The 16,481-nt window shown below is 44.2% G+C and overlaps 1 protein-coding gene across 1 annotated transcript in view; it reads left to right on the forward strand.

Annotated features, from left to right (window-relative positions):
* The window catches only part of LOC306765698 (uncharacterized protein), a 15,628-nt gene extending 793 nt beyond the window's left edge, over window positions 1-14,835 (forward strand). Inside the window, exons 3-14 of the mRNA XM_079253182.1 lie at window positions 521-677; window positions 750-911; window positions 1,202-1,327; window positions 1,408-1,631; window positions 3,163-3,254; window positions 12,393-12,820; window positions 13,027-13,109; window positions 13,178-13,334; window positions 13,441-13,602; window positions 13,818-13,943; window positions 14,019-14,239; window positions 14,702-14,835. Coding sequence (XP_079109308.1) covers window positions 521-677; window positions 750-911; window positions 1,202-1,327; window positions 1,408-1,631; window positions 3,163-3,254; window positions 12,393-12,820; window positions 13,027-13,109; window positions 13,178-13,334; window positions 13,441-13,602; window positions 13,818-13,943; window positions 14,019-14,239; window positions 14,702-14,804 — 2,041 coding nt within the window. The 3' untranslated portion in view covers window positions 14,805-14,835. The remainder of the gene's footprint in view (window positions 1-520; window positions 678-749; window positions 912-1,201; window positions 1,328-1,407; window positions 1,632-3,162; window positions 3,255-12,392; window positions 12,821-13,026; window positions 13,110-13,177; window positions 13,335-13,440; window positions 13,603-13,817; window positions 13,944-14,018; window positions 14,240-14,701) is intronic.
* Window positions 14,836-16,481: the final 1,646 nt, after the last annotated feature.

A 16,481-nucleotide genomic window follows, 5' to 3' on the forward strand; every position in this document is an offset into this window, starting at 1 on the left:
AAAAATTAATACAAGCTAGAATAAAATAAAAGTACACATTAAATGCATTGAAATAAATACAAAATAAATAACAGGAAATAAAACAAATTAAATCATTAAAGCAGGTTAAAAACAGTCCATTCATAAATAAAAAGCCAGAATAATGGATAAAACTTAGTTTAAATAAAGTTTTTAAATAAAAAGCTGGAGTAAACCACCTCCTTTAGGGTGGATTAGATGGAAGCACATCCACACCAGCTTCCTGCTGCGTTCAGGGACATCGGGTCGTCCCACGTGGACAAGCTTTGGGTAGACAAACAGGTTGGAAACGGCTCAAATCTGAAGAAAAGTCCAGAAAATTAGGAAGTATGTACACCATCCAGAGGGAGGAGTCTCCTCCACATCCCTGCAAACTGCAAAGTGGCACAGAAGTGGACAAACGTCCCCGCTGGTGGATGTCCAGCTGTCTCCAGAAAGACCAACCAGCAGCTCCATTTCTGCAGAAACCCCCCCTGGAACGATGTCTTCGTGTCTCCTGCAGGTACGAGGGCGAACTGGCCATGCGGCAGTCGGTGGAAGCCGACATCGCCGGGCTCAGGAGGGTTCTGGACGAGCTGACTCTGGCCAGGAGTGACCTGGAGATGCAGCTCGAGGGCCTGAAGGAGGAGCTGATCTTCCTCAAGAAGAACCACGAGGAGGTGAGCCGACGTGCTGATAGTTTGGAAGGTGTTGGGCAGTGTTGAAGGTCCCTAAGTGTGGTGTTTCTGCAGGAGCTGATGGCCATGCGCGCTCAGATGAGCGGCCAGGTCAGTGTGGAGGTGGAAGCCGCTCCAGGACAGGACCTCAGCAAGATCATGGAGGAGATGAGGGACCACTACGAGAACATCGCTTCCAAGAACCGCCGAGACCTGGAGGTCTGGTTTCAGACAAAGGTAAAGACCACATTCCCGTTTTATCCATCCCACATTCCCATCCAGACAATGCTAAAACATGTCGTCATCTTTTCACGCTACCGAACACAGCAGAACTTAATTCAACCAATATAGATGCCAGATCTTCTGAAGATATTTAACCAGTAACACAGAGCCAGTGCTTTCACGCTGAAGAGGGGAAAAAGGATCTGATGATGTGCAAGATGAGAAGAAAAGATGTTTTATTTGAGTAGTTTTCTGTAAAATGAAGCATGGAAATGTGATGCTGGAGCTGTTTTTCCTCCACACAGACAGAAAGTCTCAACAAAGACGTCGCCTTGAGCACAGAAACCCTCCAGTCATCCAAGTCGGAAATCTCAGAGCTCAAACGGACTCTGCAGGGTCTGGAGATCGAGCTGCAGGCGCAGCTCAGCATGGTGAGCGCCGCACGCCAGCCCAGACAACCTGACCATCTGCTATCCTACACACCTAACCTGGCTCATCTCCGTCTGCTCAGAAAGCCGGCTTGGAGGGGACGCTGGCAGAGACTCAGAAGCGCTACGCCATGCAGCTGGCTGGTTACCAGAACCAGGTGTCGTCTCTGGAGGAGCAGCTGGTGCAGCTGAGGGCCGACCTGGAGCGGCAGGGCCAGGAGTACCAGATGCTGCTGGACATCAAGACCAGGCTGGAGATGGAGATCGCCGAGTACAGGAGGCTGCTGGACGGGGAGGGGGGCAGCAGGTGAGACATTGTCCTCATGAAACACACAAGTATCTGAAAATAGTTCTGAAAATAATAATTTGAAGACTGAAATTTGAATAACTTCCGGGGGGGGGGGGGGGGGGGGGTGTCTATATTTTTTATTCTAGGAATTAAAATGTTGTTTTTTTTCATTTAAAACATCTGAAACTTACCAAAACGATCATTTCTTCTGCTGCGAGACGGTAAAAATCTCCTCAATCTCTGACATAAACAGCAGCACATCATCTGCATAAAGGCGAACAGGAAGCAGTAAATCACACACTCATGACACCAAAAGGTGAAACGTATTTGATAAATTCATAGAAACTATTGTACTGGTTTCATATTTAACCCTTTAAGGCCCAACACATGTAAATTATTTAGAAAAGTTACATTTTTTAAACGTGAGGTGGCCTTTTAACAAAACGTAGCAAATTTTTAAGGGTTTCTTCACAAGTATCAGATTGTGTTCAACAATATTTTTAGCAATATTTTTACAGTAAAATAGTGCAAAACGCAAAAGAAACTAGACATATGTATAATATGTCTGGGCTGTACTGGGTTAAGGTCATGATTTTTATCTTGCTGTGTTATGTTCATATAGGTCTGTTAATCAACTCGCAGTAAGAAATGGAAAAGAAACTATGGTAAATTTTCTGTTTCATTAAAAACATGCAAATAAATAAACAAAACAATAAAATAGATGAAAGTTAAAGTAAAATAATCTGGAGTAATTGTGGACTTTGGAGAAAATGTCATCAGACAAACTGCAGGCATCCTGACAGCAGAAAAACAGGCAAAAATAGCAGAACAAAAAGCTTCTCGTGCAGACGGAAGGCCTTTACACGCCGGGACAGATGCAAACAACGCAAACATGCACATTCTTAAGAGGGGAATTATCCACATTTCTGTTTATGAGAAATTATGAATAAATGATGAGAATTCTAAAACTCACCGATGCTCCATAAAGACATAAAAAGCCTAAAAAGGGTGCTGGCTTCATTGTGGCCTGGAGAGTTTCACTGCTTCCTCCGGGATCTAAACACCGGCCGTGGTTCAGGTGGAGGGTCTGAAGTCAGTCGGTTCTTTTTGGAACCGCTTGTCCAGTTCGGGGTCGCGGGAAAGCTGGAGTCTATCTAGAGGCAGGAAGACCTGGGCAGGTCGCCAGTCCATCACAGCCACACACAGACAGACAAACAACCACTCGGGAGTGACTGGTTAACCTAACCTAGTGGAGACAGTTAACCTAACATGCATGTGTTTGGGCGGTGGGAGGAAGCAGGAGAACCAAGAAAGAACCCACACATACATGGGGGGAGAACATGCAACTTTTCAGAGCAAACGTGTAAAAACCTTCAGAATAAAAGAACAAAGAAGGAAAATATTCATAATTTGTCCTTTTAAATTAAAACAGTCCTGAGAAAAGATCCAGAACTTTTATGTTTATTAAAGAATGTTTTTTCTGGTTTTATTGTTTTATTAGGCTGAAACAGTATAATTTATTAAATATCTGGCTTATCTCTTCCTGCAGCGTCTCCACCTCCTCCACCTCCACCACCACCACCACCAAGAGACAGGTGGTCATCATAGAGGAGGTGGTGGATGGGCAGGTCGTCAGCACCAGCAAGCAGGAAGTGGACCTCTGAGCTCCACAGGAAGTGACGGTGCGGCGCTTGAAAATCAGTGAGACTGCAGTTCCTCTGCTGACCACCAGGTGGAGCATCAGGACGAATGAGATGAATAAATTGAATGAAAGGAAATAATGAATCCTGTTTTTTCTCAGACCATTAAGCTGAAATACTCATTTATGACTGCATGTTGATCAGTGGTGTGTGTGTGTGTGTGTGTGTGTGTGTATGGGGGGGGGGGGGGCTGTTTATGCTGGGTGGGTGTGAGGGTTTGGGTGTATATGCGGAGGGGCGTTCAGGGCCTAGGGTCTCCTTTTGGCTCCCTCCCCTGAAGGTGGACAGGCGGTGGGACCTTTACATCTACGTCTCTATTTTTTTGATGAATAAATGTTCATAGCAGTCAAAGCAGAAATAAAAACATTATGAAGAGAAACGAATGAAAAAAATCTGAAAATTCAAAGTGAATGAAAAGTGTAAATTCCAACCCAGTCTGGCAGCTGTCTGAAAACCTACAAGTTCTTGTTCCTCACTCTCAAAAATAGAGGTACAAGATAAGGACATTTCTGTACCTATAGGTACATTTTAAAGAAATGTTCTCTCAAAAGTACAATACTGGTCTTTAAGAGACCAGAAGCACCTTCAGAGTAGGAAAAAGGGTTCAAAGTGACATAAAGTACAAATTTGTACCATTTTGACCATAAGGGTACCTGCAGCATTGAAAAATGTAATGTTAATGGCTTTAATGTTACAAACTAGAGCAGAGTTGAGTGATGACAGTAGTACTACTTAACAGTCATTTACTACACCAGACAATGAAGGTCAGATGCTGCAAACTAAGTGTATGGCTGGTCAGTATTTTGAGTTTTTGAAGATTATTTCTAGATTAAAGATAAGATAATATTGCTAAGTGGAATGGACCAGGCCTAATGCTGTGGAAAACATAAAAAAATAACTTGATAAGGTCAGGTTGAACTTGATAAGGTACAAAAATAGACCAGAACTGAAGGGTACAGAAATGTCTCTCAAAAGAGTACACCCCCAGCGACAAGCATTTGTACCTTTTTAGGTACAAGCTGGTACCTCTATTTTTGAGTGTGCTGATCAGGACTGACAGATCCAGTTGGAACCAGAAATATTTCAGCTTTCAGGAACAGTGATGTTTTAGACCATTAAGGACTTTAGAAATTATTAGAAGAACTTTACTTTCTATACTGAAGAGGAATTCAGTGAAGAGAAGCGGAAACGGGAGACGTGGTCTCTCTGAGTCAGGCATCCGGATGAAACTGGATTCAGGTCCATTCTGAAGGTGATGGATCTGTTATTCAGCCAGGTTGTAATAAAAACCATTCTGATCTCAGAGATGTTCTTTAGATAAACAGGATTGATCCAGAAACATGTTTGATATGTAGATGAAGAGAGAACCCTTGGTAATAATTACTCTACAGTAGAAACCAGAAGAAACTGGGAACAATGGTAACAGCACCCAAATTAACTGGAAACCAAATTACTGAGGTTTTTTTTTTTTACCAACAACAATGACATCAGTTGTTTTCAGCACCTGATTGGCTCCCTCAGATTTCATGGACGTCAGCTGGACGTCATCAGCACAACCATGACAACTTACATTTCCTGATTATATTTCCCAGTGGAAACTGGGAGGAAGAGAAGAGGACCTGGACCAGAATCAAGAGGAACGCCATAACTCTGAAGAGTTTCCAGACTGGTGTAAGTTAAACCAGTTGGAACCAGAATCTTGGATACAAATGATGATACTGTGTGTGGTATACGATGATGCTGGCTGGGCCAGATCAAAGACATGAAAAGTCATCATCATCATCCATAACACAAAAACCAGACTGAGACCCTTCTTAGAGACTGATCTCCGATCAGCCAATTTAAAACCAGCATCATTCCAGCATAATTCCAGCATTATTCCCAGCATCATTCCCAGTGTTATTCCCAGCATTATTCCCAGTGTTATTGCAGCATCATTCTTGCATAATTCCAGTATCATTCCCAGCATCATTCCCAGCATTATTCCCAGTGTTATTCCAGCATCATTCCCAGTGTTATTCCAGCATTATTCCCAGTGTTATTCCAGCATCATTCCCAGTGTTATTCCCAGCATTATTCCCAGTGTTATTCCAGCATCATTCTTGCATAATTCCAGTATCATTCCCAGCATTTTTCCCAGTGTTATTCCAGCATCATTCCCAGTGTTATTCCAGCATTATTCCCAGTGTTATTCCAGCATCATTCCAGCATAATTCCAGCATTATTCCCAGCATTATTCCCAGTGTTATTCCAGCATCATTCTTGCATAATTCCAGTATCATTCCCAGCATCATTCCCAGCATTATTACCAGTGTTATTCCAGCATCATTCCAGCCTCATTCCCAGTGTTATTCCAGCATCATTCCAGCCTCATTCCCAGTGTTATTCCATCATCATTCCCAGCATCATTCCCAGTGTTATTCCAGCATCATTCCCAGTATTATTCCAGCATCATTCCCAGCATCATTCCCAGTGTTATTCCAGCATTATTCCCAGTGTTATTCCAGCATCATTCTTGCATAATTCCAGTATCATTCCCAGCATCATTCCCAGCATTATTCCCAGCATTATTCCCAGTGTTATTCCAGCATCATTCCCAGTGTTATTCCAGCATTATTCCCAGTGTTATTCCAGCATCATTCCCAGTGTTATTCCAGCATCATTCCCAGTGTTATTCCAGCATCATTCTTGCATAATTCCAGTATCATTCCCAGCATTATTACCAGCGTTATTCCCAGTGTTATTCCAGCATCATTCCCAGTGTTATTCCCAGTGTTATTCCAGCATTATTCCCAGTGTTATTCCAGCATCATTCCAGCCTCATTCCCAGTGTTATTCCATCATCATTCCCAGCATAATTCCCAGTGATTTTCCAGCATCATTCCCAGTGTCATTCCAGCATCATTCCCAGTGTTATTCCAGCATTATTCCCAGTGTTATTCCCAGTGTTATTCCAGCATCATTCTTGCATAATTCCAGTATCATTCCCAGCATCATTCCCAGCATTATTACCAGTGTTATTCCAGCATCATTCCAGCCTCATTCCCAGTGTTATTCCAGCATCATTCTTGCATAATTCCAGTATCATTCCCAGCATCATTCCCAGCATTATTCCCAGCATTATTCCCAGTGTTATTCCAGCATCATTCCCAGTGTTATTCCAGCATTATTCCCAGTGTTATTCCAGCATCATTCCCAGTGTTATTCCAGCATCATTCCCAGTGTTATTCCAGCATCATTCTTGCATAATTCCAGTATCATTCCCAGCATTATTACCAGCGTTATTCCCAGTGTTATTCCAGCATCATTCCCAGTGTTATTCCCAGTGTTATTCCAGCATTATTCCCAGTGTTATTCCAGCATCATTCCAGCCTCATTCCCAGTGTTATTCCATCATCATTCCCAGCATAATTCCCAGTGATTTTCCAGCATCATTCCCAGTGTCATTCCAGCATCATTCCCAGTGTTATTCCAGCATTATTCCCAGTGTTATTCCCAGTGTTATTCCAGCATCATTCTTGCATAATTCCAGTATCATTCCCAGCATCATTCCCAGCATTATTACCAGTGTTATTCCAGCATCATTCCAGCCTCATTCCCAGTGTTATTCCATCATCATTCCCAGCATCATTCCCAGTGTTATTCCAGCATCATTCCCAGCATCATTCCCAGTATTATTCCAGCATTATTCCCAGTGTGATTCCAGCATCATTCTTGCATAATTCCAGTATCATTCCCAGCATCATTCCCAGCATTATTCCCAGCATTATTCCCAGTGTTATTCCAGCATCATTCCCAGTGTTATTCCAGCACTTTTCCCAGTGTTATTCCCAGAGTTATTCCAGCATCATTCTTGCATAATTCCAGTATCATTCCCAGTGTTATTCCCAGCATTATTCCCAGTGTTATTCCAGTATCATTCCAGCATAATTCCAGCATCATTCCCAGTGTTATTCCAGCATTATTCCCAGTGTTATTCCAGCATCATTCCAGCCTCATTCCCAGTGTTATTCCATCATCATTCCCAGCATAATTCCCAGTGATTTTCCAGCATCATTCCCAGTGTCATTCCAGCATCATTCCCAGTGTTATTCCAGCATTATTCCCAGTGTTATTCCCAGTGTTATTCCAGCATCATTCTTGCATAATTCCAGTATCATTCCCAGCATCATTCCCAGCATTATTACCAGTGTTATTCCAGCATCATTCCAGCCTCATTCCCAGTGTTATTCCATCATCATTCCCAGCATCATTCCCAGTGTTATTCCAGCATCATTCCCAGCATCATTCCCAGTATTATTCCAGCATTATTCCCAGTGTGATTCCAGCATCATTCTTGCATAATTCCAGTATCATTCCCAGCATCATTCCCAGCATTATTCCCAGCATTATTCCCAGTGTTATTCCAGCATCATTCCCAGTGTTATTCCAGCACTTTTCCCAGTGTTATTCCCAGAGTTATTCCAGCATCATTCTTGCATAATTCCAGTATCATTCCCAGTGTTATTCCCAGCATTATTCCCAGTGTTATTCCAGTATCATTCCAGCATAATTCCAGCATCATTCCCAGTGTTATTCCAGCATTATTCCCAGTGTTATTCCAGCATCATTCCAGCCTCATTCCCAGTGTTATTCCATCATCATTCCCAGCATAATTCCCAGTGATTTTCCAGCATCATTCCCAGTGTCATTCCAGCATCATTCCCAGTGTTATTCCAGCATTATTCCCAGTGTTATTCCAGCATCATTCCAGCATCATTCCCAGTGTTATTCCATCATCATTCCCAGCATCATTCCCAGTGTTATTCCAGTATCATTCCCAGCATTATTCCCAGTGTTATTCCAGCATCATTCCAGCATCATTCCCAGTGTTATTACAGTCACTCAGATAACTGGAGACTGGAATAAGGAACAATAATGAAACGTGCTAAAATATAATCCAGTCGTATAAGACACTGTCATTTAATGAGTTAAAGAAAGAAAGAAACAAACAAACAAACTGGTTCTGGACTAATTAAAGCATTTTTCTGATGAACAGTGTGGGAAAAAATACCTGTTAACAGGTGGAGAAGTCTGACTGGGAGGAACAGAAAACACCTGACTGGACTGGAAACATCAGAGGATTGTTCTACTAAATATTAGCTTATGACTGATGGAACATTTATTATTTTATCATATTTGTTTGCTTTTTGAAAAATCTTTCTATTGAACCACAAGGAGAACTCGTCTAAACCGCCTCATGTTGTTCATTTACACACAAAGGAAAAGGAAAATAAATTTAAAATTACTGGCACCATTTTCTGTCATTTTAAACAATATTTTTGTGTTTTTTGTGGATGAATGGGATCAGGAATTTGATAAACTTGGAATATGTAGTTGCTAGGCAACGGAGGACTGGAGCACTATGGGTAATTCTCTTCCACTAGATAAGCCGTCTCATTTTAGTGACAGTAAGCGCACTTCGGAGTGTGCAGATGACGTAGAACACTCCGTAGCCCATGTAGTTTGTGCACTTGGAAGTGTGCAGACCCTGAACTTGAGTTTATGCTAATACTGCTGTCTCCCACATTAGCAGTTAACACTAATACTGCTGTCTCCCACATTAGCAGTTAACACTGATACTGCTGTCTCCCACATTGGCAATTAATGCTAATACTGCTGTCTTCCATATTAGCACTTAATGTTTATACTGCTGTCTCCCACTTTAGCAGTTAATGCTAATACTGCAGTCTCCCAAATTAGCAGTTAATGCTAATACTGATGTATCCAACATTAGTGGGTAATGCTAATACTGCTGTCTCTCACATTAGCAGTTGACACTAATACTGATGTCTCCCATTTTAGCAGTTAACACTAATACTGCTGTGTCCTACATTAGTTGCTAATGCTAGAACTGCTGTCTCTCACATTTGCAGTTAACAATGATACTGCTGTCTCCCACATTACAGGTATTCCTAATACCCCTGTCTCCCATATTAGCAGTTAATGCTATTACTGCTGTCTCCCACATTAGCAGTTAATGCTAATACTGCAGTCTCCCAAATTAGCAGTTAATGCTAATACTGATGTATCCAACATTAGTAGGTAATGCTAATATTGCTGTCTCTCACATAAGCAGGTAATGCTAATACCACTGTCTCTCACATGAGCAGCTAATGCTAATACTTCTGTCTTCCACATTAGCAGTTAACACTATTACTGCAGTCTCCCACATTAGCAGTTAATGCTAATACTGCAGTCTCCCTCATTAGCAGTTAATGCTAATACTGCTGTCTCCTACATTAGCAGGTAATGCTAACACTGCTGTCTCTAACATTAGCAGTTAACAATGATACTGCTCTCTCCCACATTAGCAGTTGTTGCTAATACTGCTGTCTCCCACATTAGCAGTTAATGTTTATACTGCTGTCTTCCATATTAGCAGTTAATGTTTATACTGCTGTCTCCCATATTGGCAGCTAATGCTAATACTGTTGTCTTCCACATTAGCAGTTGATACTACGACTGCTGTCTCCCATATTGACAGCTAATGCTAATACTGCTGTCTCTCACATATGCAGGTAATTCTAATACTTCTGTCTTCCACATTAGCAGTTAATGCTAATACTGCAGTCTCCCACATTAGCAGTTAATGCTAATACTACTGTCCCCCATATTAGCAGTTAATGCTATTACTGCTGTCTCCCATATTAGCAGTTAATGCTAATACTGCAGTCTCCCACATTGGCAGTTAATGCTAAAACTGCTGTCTTCAATATCAGCAGTTAACACTAATACTGCTGTCTCCTACATTAGTAGCTAATGCTAACACTGCTGTCTTCCACATTAGCAGTTAACAATGATACTGCTGTCTCCCACATTAGCAGTTATTGCTAATACTGCTGTCTCCCACATTAACAGTTAACACTAAGACTGATGTCTCCCACATTAGCAGTTAACACTAATACTGATGTCTCCCACATTAGCAGTTAACACTAATACTGATGTCTCCCACATTAGTAGGTAATGCTAATATTGCTGTCTCTCACATTAGCTGTTAATGCTAAAACTGCTGTTCCCCATTTTAGCAGTTAATGCTAATACTGCTGTCTCTCACATTAGCAGTTAACACTAATACTGATGTCTCCCATTTTAGCAGTTAACACTAATACTGCTGTGTCCTACATTAGTTGCTAATGCTAGAACCGCTGTCTCTCACATTAGCAGTTAACACTAATACTGCTGTCTCCTACATTAGTTGCTAATGCTAGAACTGCTGTCTCTCACATTTGCAGTTAACAATGATACTGCTGTCTCCCACATTAGCAGTTATTGCTAATACCCCTGTCTCCCATATTAGCAGTTAATGCTATTACTGCTGTCTCCCACATTGGCAGCTAATGCTAATACTGTTGTCTTCCACATTAGCAGTTGACACCACGACTGATGTCTCCCATATTGACAGCTAATGCTAAAACTGCTGTCTCTCACATTAGCAGTTAACACTACTACTGATGTCTCCCACATTAGCAGGTAACACTAATACTACTGTGTCCTACATTAGTAGCTAATGCTAACACTGCTGTCGCTCACATTAGCAGTTAACAATGATACTGCTGTCTCCCACATTAGCAGTTAATGCTAATATTGCTGTCTCCCACATTAGCAGTTAATACTAATACTGTTGCCTTCCACATGAGCAGTTGACACCACGACTGCTGTCTCCCACATTGGCAGTTAATGCTAATACTGTTGTCTCTCACACAAGAGGGTAATGCTAATACTGCTGTCTCTCACATATGCAGTTAATGCTAATACTTCTGTCTCCCATATTAGCAGGTAATGCTAATACTGCTTTCTCTCACATTAGCAGTTAATGCTAATACTTCTGTCTCCCATATTAGCAGTTAATGCTAATACTGCTGTTCCCCGTATTAGCAGTTAATGCTAATACCGCTGTCTCCCACATTAGCAGTTAATGTTCATACTGCTGTCTCCCACATTGGCAGCTAATGCTAATACTGTTGCCTTCCACATTAACAGTTGACACTACGACGGCTGTCTCACATATTAACAGCTAATGCTAATACTGCTGTCTCTCACATTAGCAGTTAATGCTAATACTGCTGTCTCCCGCAAAAACATATTTTTTTATTATTGTTATAACTATTATTATACCTATTATTGTGAATGTGGGTGCATCGGATCACATTACTACAGTAATCAGATTACTCCTGGATATCAGATTCGGATGTTTCTTTAAACAGGATTTCTTGCTGAGATTTGCATGGACTGCCTTCAATTTCTGTTGAGATTTAACACCTCATCCCAACATTCAGTGAATTGAGATACCAAACAGAATTTGTTTTGTCCTAATTAAGCATTATACGAGTTTATTTGTGATTAATTTCTTGGTTATGATTCAGTGACATGAAGACAAGATCAATAAAGTGCTGTATTTGATATTATGTACAGTGAATTTGGAGTCGTTTTGTCTGACAGGACCCATCGAACAGCCGATGTATCATCCAGGAATAATGTGGCGTTCCAGCCACACCCAACTGTCTCGTGTTTTCTTCTGGTCATTTGTTTCTTCCTGATCCGCGGAGCAGGAAACCAGTTCCACAGACACTCAACACTGCTTTTCATTGTTTGGTTGCACAACAAGAAGACTGGGACGGGTGGGGGGATGTGATCAGACCTGCAGGGCCCAAAGCAACACAACAGCCAGACCAGGAACAACAGGCAGGTTGAGGCACGGCAGTCCGGTCCTGGTGGGGGGACAGAGGGGGTCCGAGTCTGAAATAAGCCCAGTTCTCATCAGAAGAGATGAAAACTGGTTACATCTGGTTCACATGAAGGGTGGGGGAGGGTGGAGGTGGGGGCTGGGAGGTCCAGCTAAGGCCGGAGAGATGTTTTATGGACATATCCATGCGGTGGATGGAAATATGTGACATTCTTGCAATGATGGAGTTCATTGTTTCCAGCCTCGAGGCGAGCAGGAGGAGCCACGCCCCCCCAACCCCCACTCCTCAACCCTCCAACACATAAAAGCCGCCCTCCCCATCCTCACCTGCATTCTCTCCTCGTCTCCACCCAGAGCCGGCAAAATCCTCCACAATGAACTCCATGTACTCCAGCCGCTCCATCAGCTACTCCGGTGGGAACCGCCTGGGCTCCATGAGGGCCCCCAGTGTCTACGGCGGCGCCGGGGGGAGTGGAGTTCGCATCTCCAGCATCAGCGCTCCCCGAAGCTTCTCCTCTGCTGCCGGTGCAGGGCTCTCCTCCTCCTCCGCTTCCTCCGGAGGCTTCAACCTGGCCGACGCCATCGACATCTCTGACAACAAGAAGATGGCCATGCAGAACCTGAACGACCGGCTGGCGTCCTACCTGGAGAAAGTCCGCAAGCTGGAGGCTGCCAACGCAGACCTGGAGCTGAAGATCCGGCAGTTCCTGGAGAGCAAGGCCACACCTCAGGGCCGAGACTACTCCGCACACACAGCTGTTATCCAGAACTTACAAGACCAGGTGAGTTCAGGTTCTGCTTCCAGGTGCAGTTTTATAGTTCCATGAGTGTAGAGGACGTAAAGACCGAGCTTCAGGGTTCATCAGGAACCGGAGATGCTCCGCTTCGTTCAGTGCAAAGCCTGAAAGTGACATGAACCACACCCTGAACCCAGTGAGTCCACCTGGGAGACCATCGGTTTGGGTTAAAACCTCTTCTCTGGTTTCAGATCCTGGACGCCACCCGCACAAATGGATCTCTGCATCTCGCCATCGACAACGCCAGGCTGGCTGCTGATGACTTCAAAGTCAAGTGAGTGTGAAGCGAGTCATGTTCTCTAAGCTGAGATGAACGAGCTAACTGTGGTCTGGATGCTGCAGGTACGAGAGCGAGCTGGGCATGCGCCAGAGCGTGGAGGCCGACATCGCGGGCCTGAAGAGGCTCCTGGACGAGTTGACACTGTTCAGGTCTGACCTGGAGATGCAGATCGAAGCCCTGAAGGAGGAGCTCATCATGCTGAAGAAGAACCATGAGGAGGTGAGTAGGACTACCAGCAGGACCAGGTCTAGCTGGGATCTGGGTCATACAGGCTGGGATTGCTGATCAAACATGATACTTATGTCCATCATGGATCCTCCTCCAGGACCTGCTGGCTCTGCGGTCCAACATGGGCGGTCAGGTGAACGTGGAGGTGGACGCCGCTCCCCAGCAGGACCTGTCCACCATCATGGCTGAAATCCGAGAACACTACGAGAGCGTTGCCTCCAAGAACCGTAAAGACCTGGACCAGTGGTTCCAGACCAAGGTGGGTCCAGAGCAACCCAGCTGGATCCTGGTGGGGCTCTGAAACCCACCAGGTCAGGGTGTCACAGTCCAGTTAGAGAAAACCATGAATCCACTTTAACTCTTTGTGTGATGGTTGTGGTTTGGCGCCATCTCGTGGCCAGAAGAAGAATTGCACATGAACTCAATGATTAGCAAAAATACATTTCTAAAAAATTCATGTTTTTCTGTAAACAGTCAGAAGAAATACTCAAAGACGTGGCGGTGAGCTCAGAGACTCTACAGTCGTCTCGCTCAGAGGTCACAGAGGTCAAACGTTCTCTACAGAGTCTGGAGATCGAGCTCCAGGCTCAGCTCAGCATGGTAAGTCTCCACCAGCCCCCCTCCCCTCATGGCTCAACGTTACACCACTGACACCTTTCCTGTTCTGCACCTCAGAAAGCGTCTCTGGAGGGGACGCTGGCAGAGACTCAGAAGCGCTACGCCATGCAGCTGGCTGGTTACCAGAACCAGGTGTCGTCTCTGGAGGAGCAGCTGGTGCAGCTGAGGGCTGACCTGGAGCGGCAGGGCCAGGAGTACCAGATGCTGCTGGACATCAAGACCAGGCTGGAGATGGAGATCGCCGAGTACAGGAGGCTGCTGGACGGGGAGGTGGCCAGGTGAGCCCAGCGCGTCCCGCAACATCCACCTTAGAAAGAGATTAAATAGAAACTATTACATCATGTAAAACTACAATTATTATATGCACTTAATATTATATATTAAATAATTATATATAAAAAAACAACGATATAATAAAATTGTTTTCTTATTGGTAAATAAGTACTTTATTAATTTATCCTTAAAATTTATAACTTAATTATATCATTAGTATGATTATTAAATAATCATTTATAATAATTAATTATTCTCTAATTATTTTTAAAAGATATAAAAAAATGTATAGGAAATTTAAACGTCATGATAAATGACGAAGAAACAAACATGAGATTTACATATTTATGGTGAATGATTTATCATGACAGTAATCAGCTGACTGAGATGTTTCCTGGCGTGCAGAAGCATGCAAAAGGTTAATGAAATTCCCGCCATAATCAGGTAAATGTGTCTCATCCCTGCAGCTTGCCCACCTCCTCCTCCACCACCACCAGGAAGGTGGTGATCGTCACCAAGGAGATCACCGAGGACGGAGAGGTCACCACCGACACTCAGGAGATCCAGTGAGAGCACCGACACCTGTTCTCACCAATAAAACCTTCCTGATGAACCGCCGTCTGTTTGTCTTTGATATCAGACACATCAAGTAGACGTTCTGGTTCTGGTTAAACTGGGATAAAACATTGTTCTGAGTGATTTATGTAAACAACAAAGTGAGACACTTTGCACCACATGCAAAACAAAAGCAATGATTTCCAGCTAAAACAAGATAAAACAACCTGGTGAGACCCAGGGGCCACGTTCACCCCGAGGGCCACGTTCACCCCGAGGGCCACGTTCACCCCGAGGGCCACGTTCAGCCCGAGGGCCACGTTCACCCCGAGGGCCACGTTCAGCCCGAGGGCCACGTTCACCCCGAGGGCCACGTTCAGCCCGAGGGCCACGTTCAGCCCGAGGGCCACGTTCACCCCGAGGGCCACGTTCAGCCCGAGGGCCACGTTCACCCCGAGGGCCACGTTCAGCCTGAGGGCCACGTTCACCCCGAGGGCCACGTTCAGCCCGAGGGCCACGTTCACCCTGGGGAGCCTTAATAAGACCAAGGGCCTTATTTAAACCAGGAGCCTTATTTGCCCCTGGGGCCACATTTACCCAGAGGACTAGATTTATCCTGGGGGTGCCTTATTTACTCCAGGGGCCTCAGATAAATGGGGTACCACAATTACCCCGAGGGCCACATTTACCATGGGGGACCTCAATTAAACCAGGGGCCATTTGGCCACGCCCACATGTCAGCTATAAAAAGTCATGTGACCCCTGATAGACATGAATCCGTGTTATGTCCATGACGCTCAGCAGGGAAACGAAGGAACTTTCTGGAATGTGACGTAGAAATTCCAGCATGTAGAACTGATCAGGTGGAGGCGGGACGGACATCAGCACCGCCAGGAAGGTGGAGGAGCGTCAGCAGGCGTCTCATCAGACCACCGGACACCTCCAGAAAGAAAGAACAAACCGCCACACATGACAGTGGAGGGAAAAAGCACATGGCCGTCCACAGGAGGAGGTAGGGGGGCCGCTGCCCACTCCCACAGATTAGAAGCTGCTGGGAAAACCTGCGAGTCCACAGAGATGCTGGACCCAGATGGTCCACAGACCCCGGAACGTCCACACGAGACGTCTCTCACTCCAGTTTATTTACTGGGAACATACTGGTGTTCCAGTGTGTCCCTGCTGGGTTTGCAGCTGTGGTTGGAGGGGGGGGGGCAGTGAAGACCACCCTGTAGAAATGAGAAAAAGTAGGAATAAATGAGAATTGTCCACCTCTGATGTGTTGCATCACTTCTAGACGTTTGGCAGCAGTTTGGTTCCAACATGATGGTTGGAGGTCGGGGACAACAGCGCTGGTCGCAGCTGAACGGGACACGTTACCATTTAGTAGCATGTTATGTAGCGTCTCCACTATCTGCACACATCTGCAGCTCATTTTTATATTTTTATAACCAGTGAGAATCTGGTTATGAGGTTCGAACTCTCTAGAACTATGCCTAGGACTAGTTCTTTGAATTCTTTTTAATATCCAATAAGAAACTGTTGCTGACGTTAGTTTCCCACCAGTTATTTTATATTATATTACTAGACCCTAATGAGAAACTGTTACTGAAGCTAATTTCACAGTAGAGTTATTTTTAATCATCCTAGACCCTAACAAGAAACTGTTATTTAAGCTAATTTCTTACTAGAGTT

The sequence above is a fragment of the Telmatherina bonti genome (assembly GCF_933228915.1).
Source record: "Telmatherina bonti genome assembly, chromosome: 14".
Classification (NCBI taxonomy): Eukaryota; Metazoa; Chordata; class Actinopteri; order Atheriniformes; family Telmatherinidae; genus Telmatherina; species Telmatherina bonti.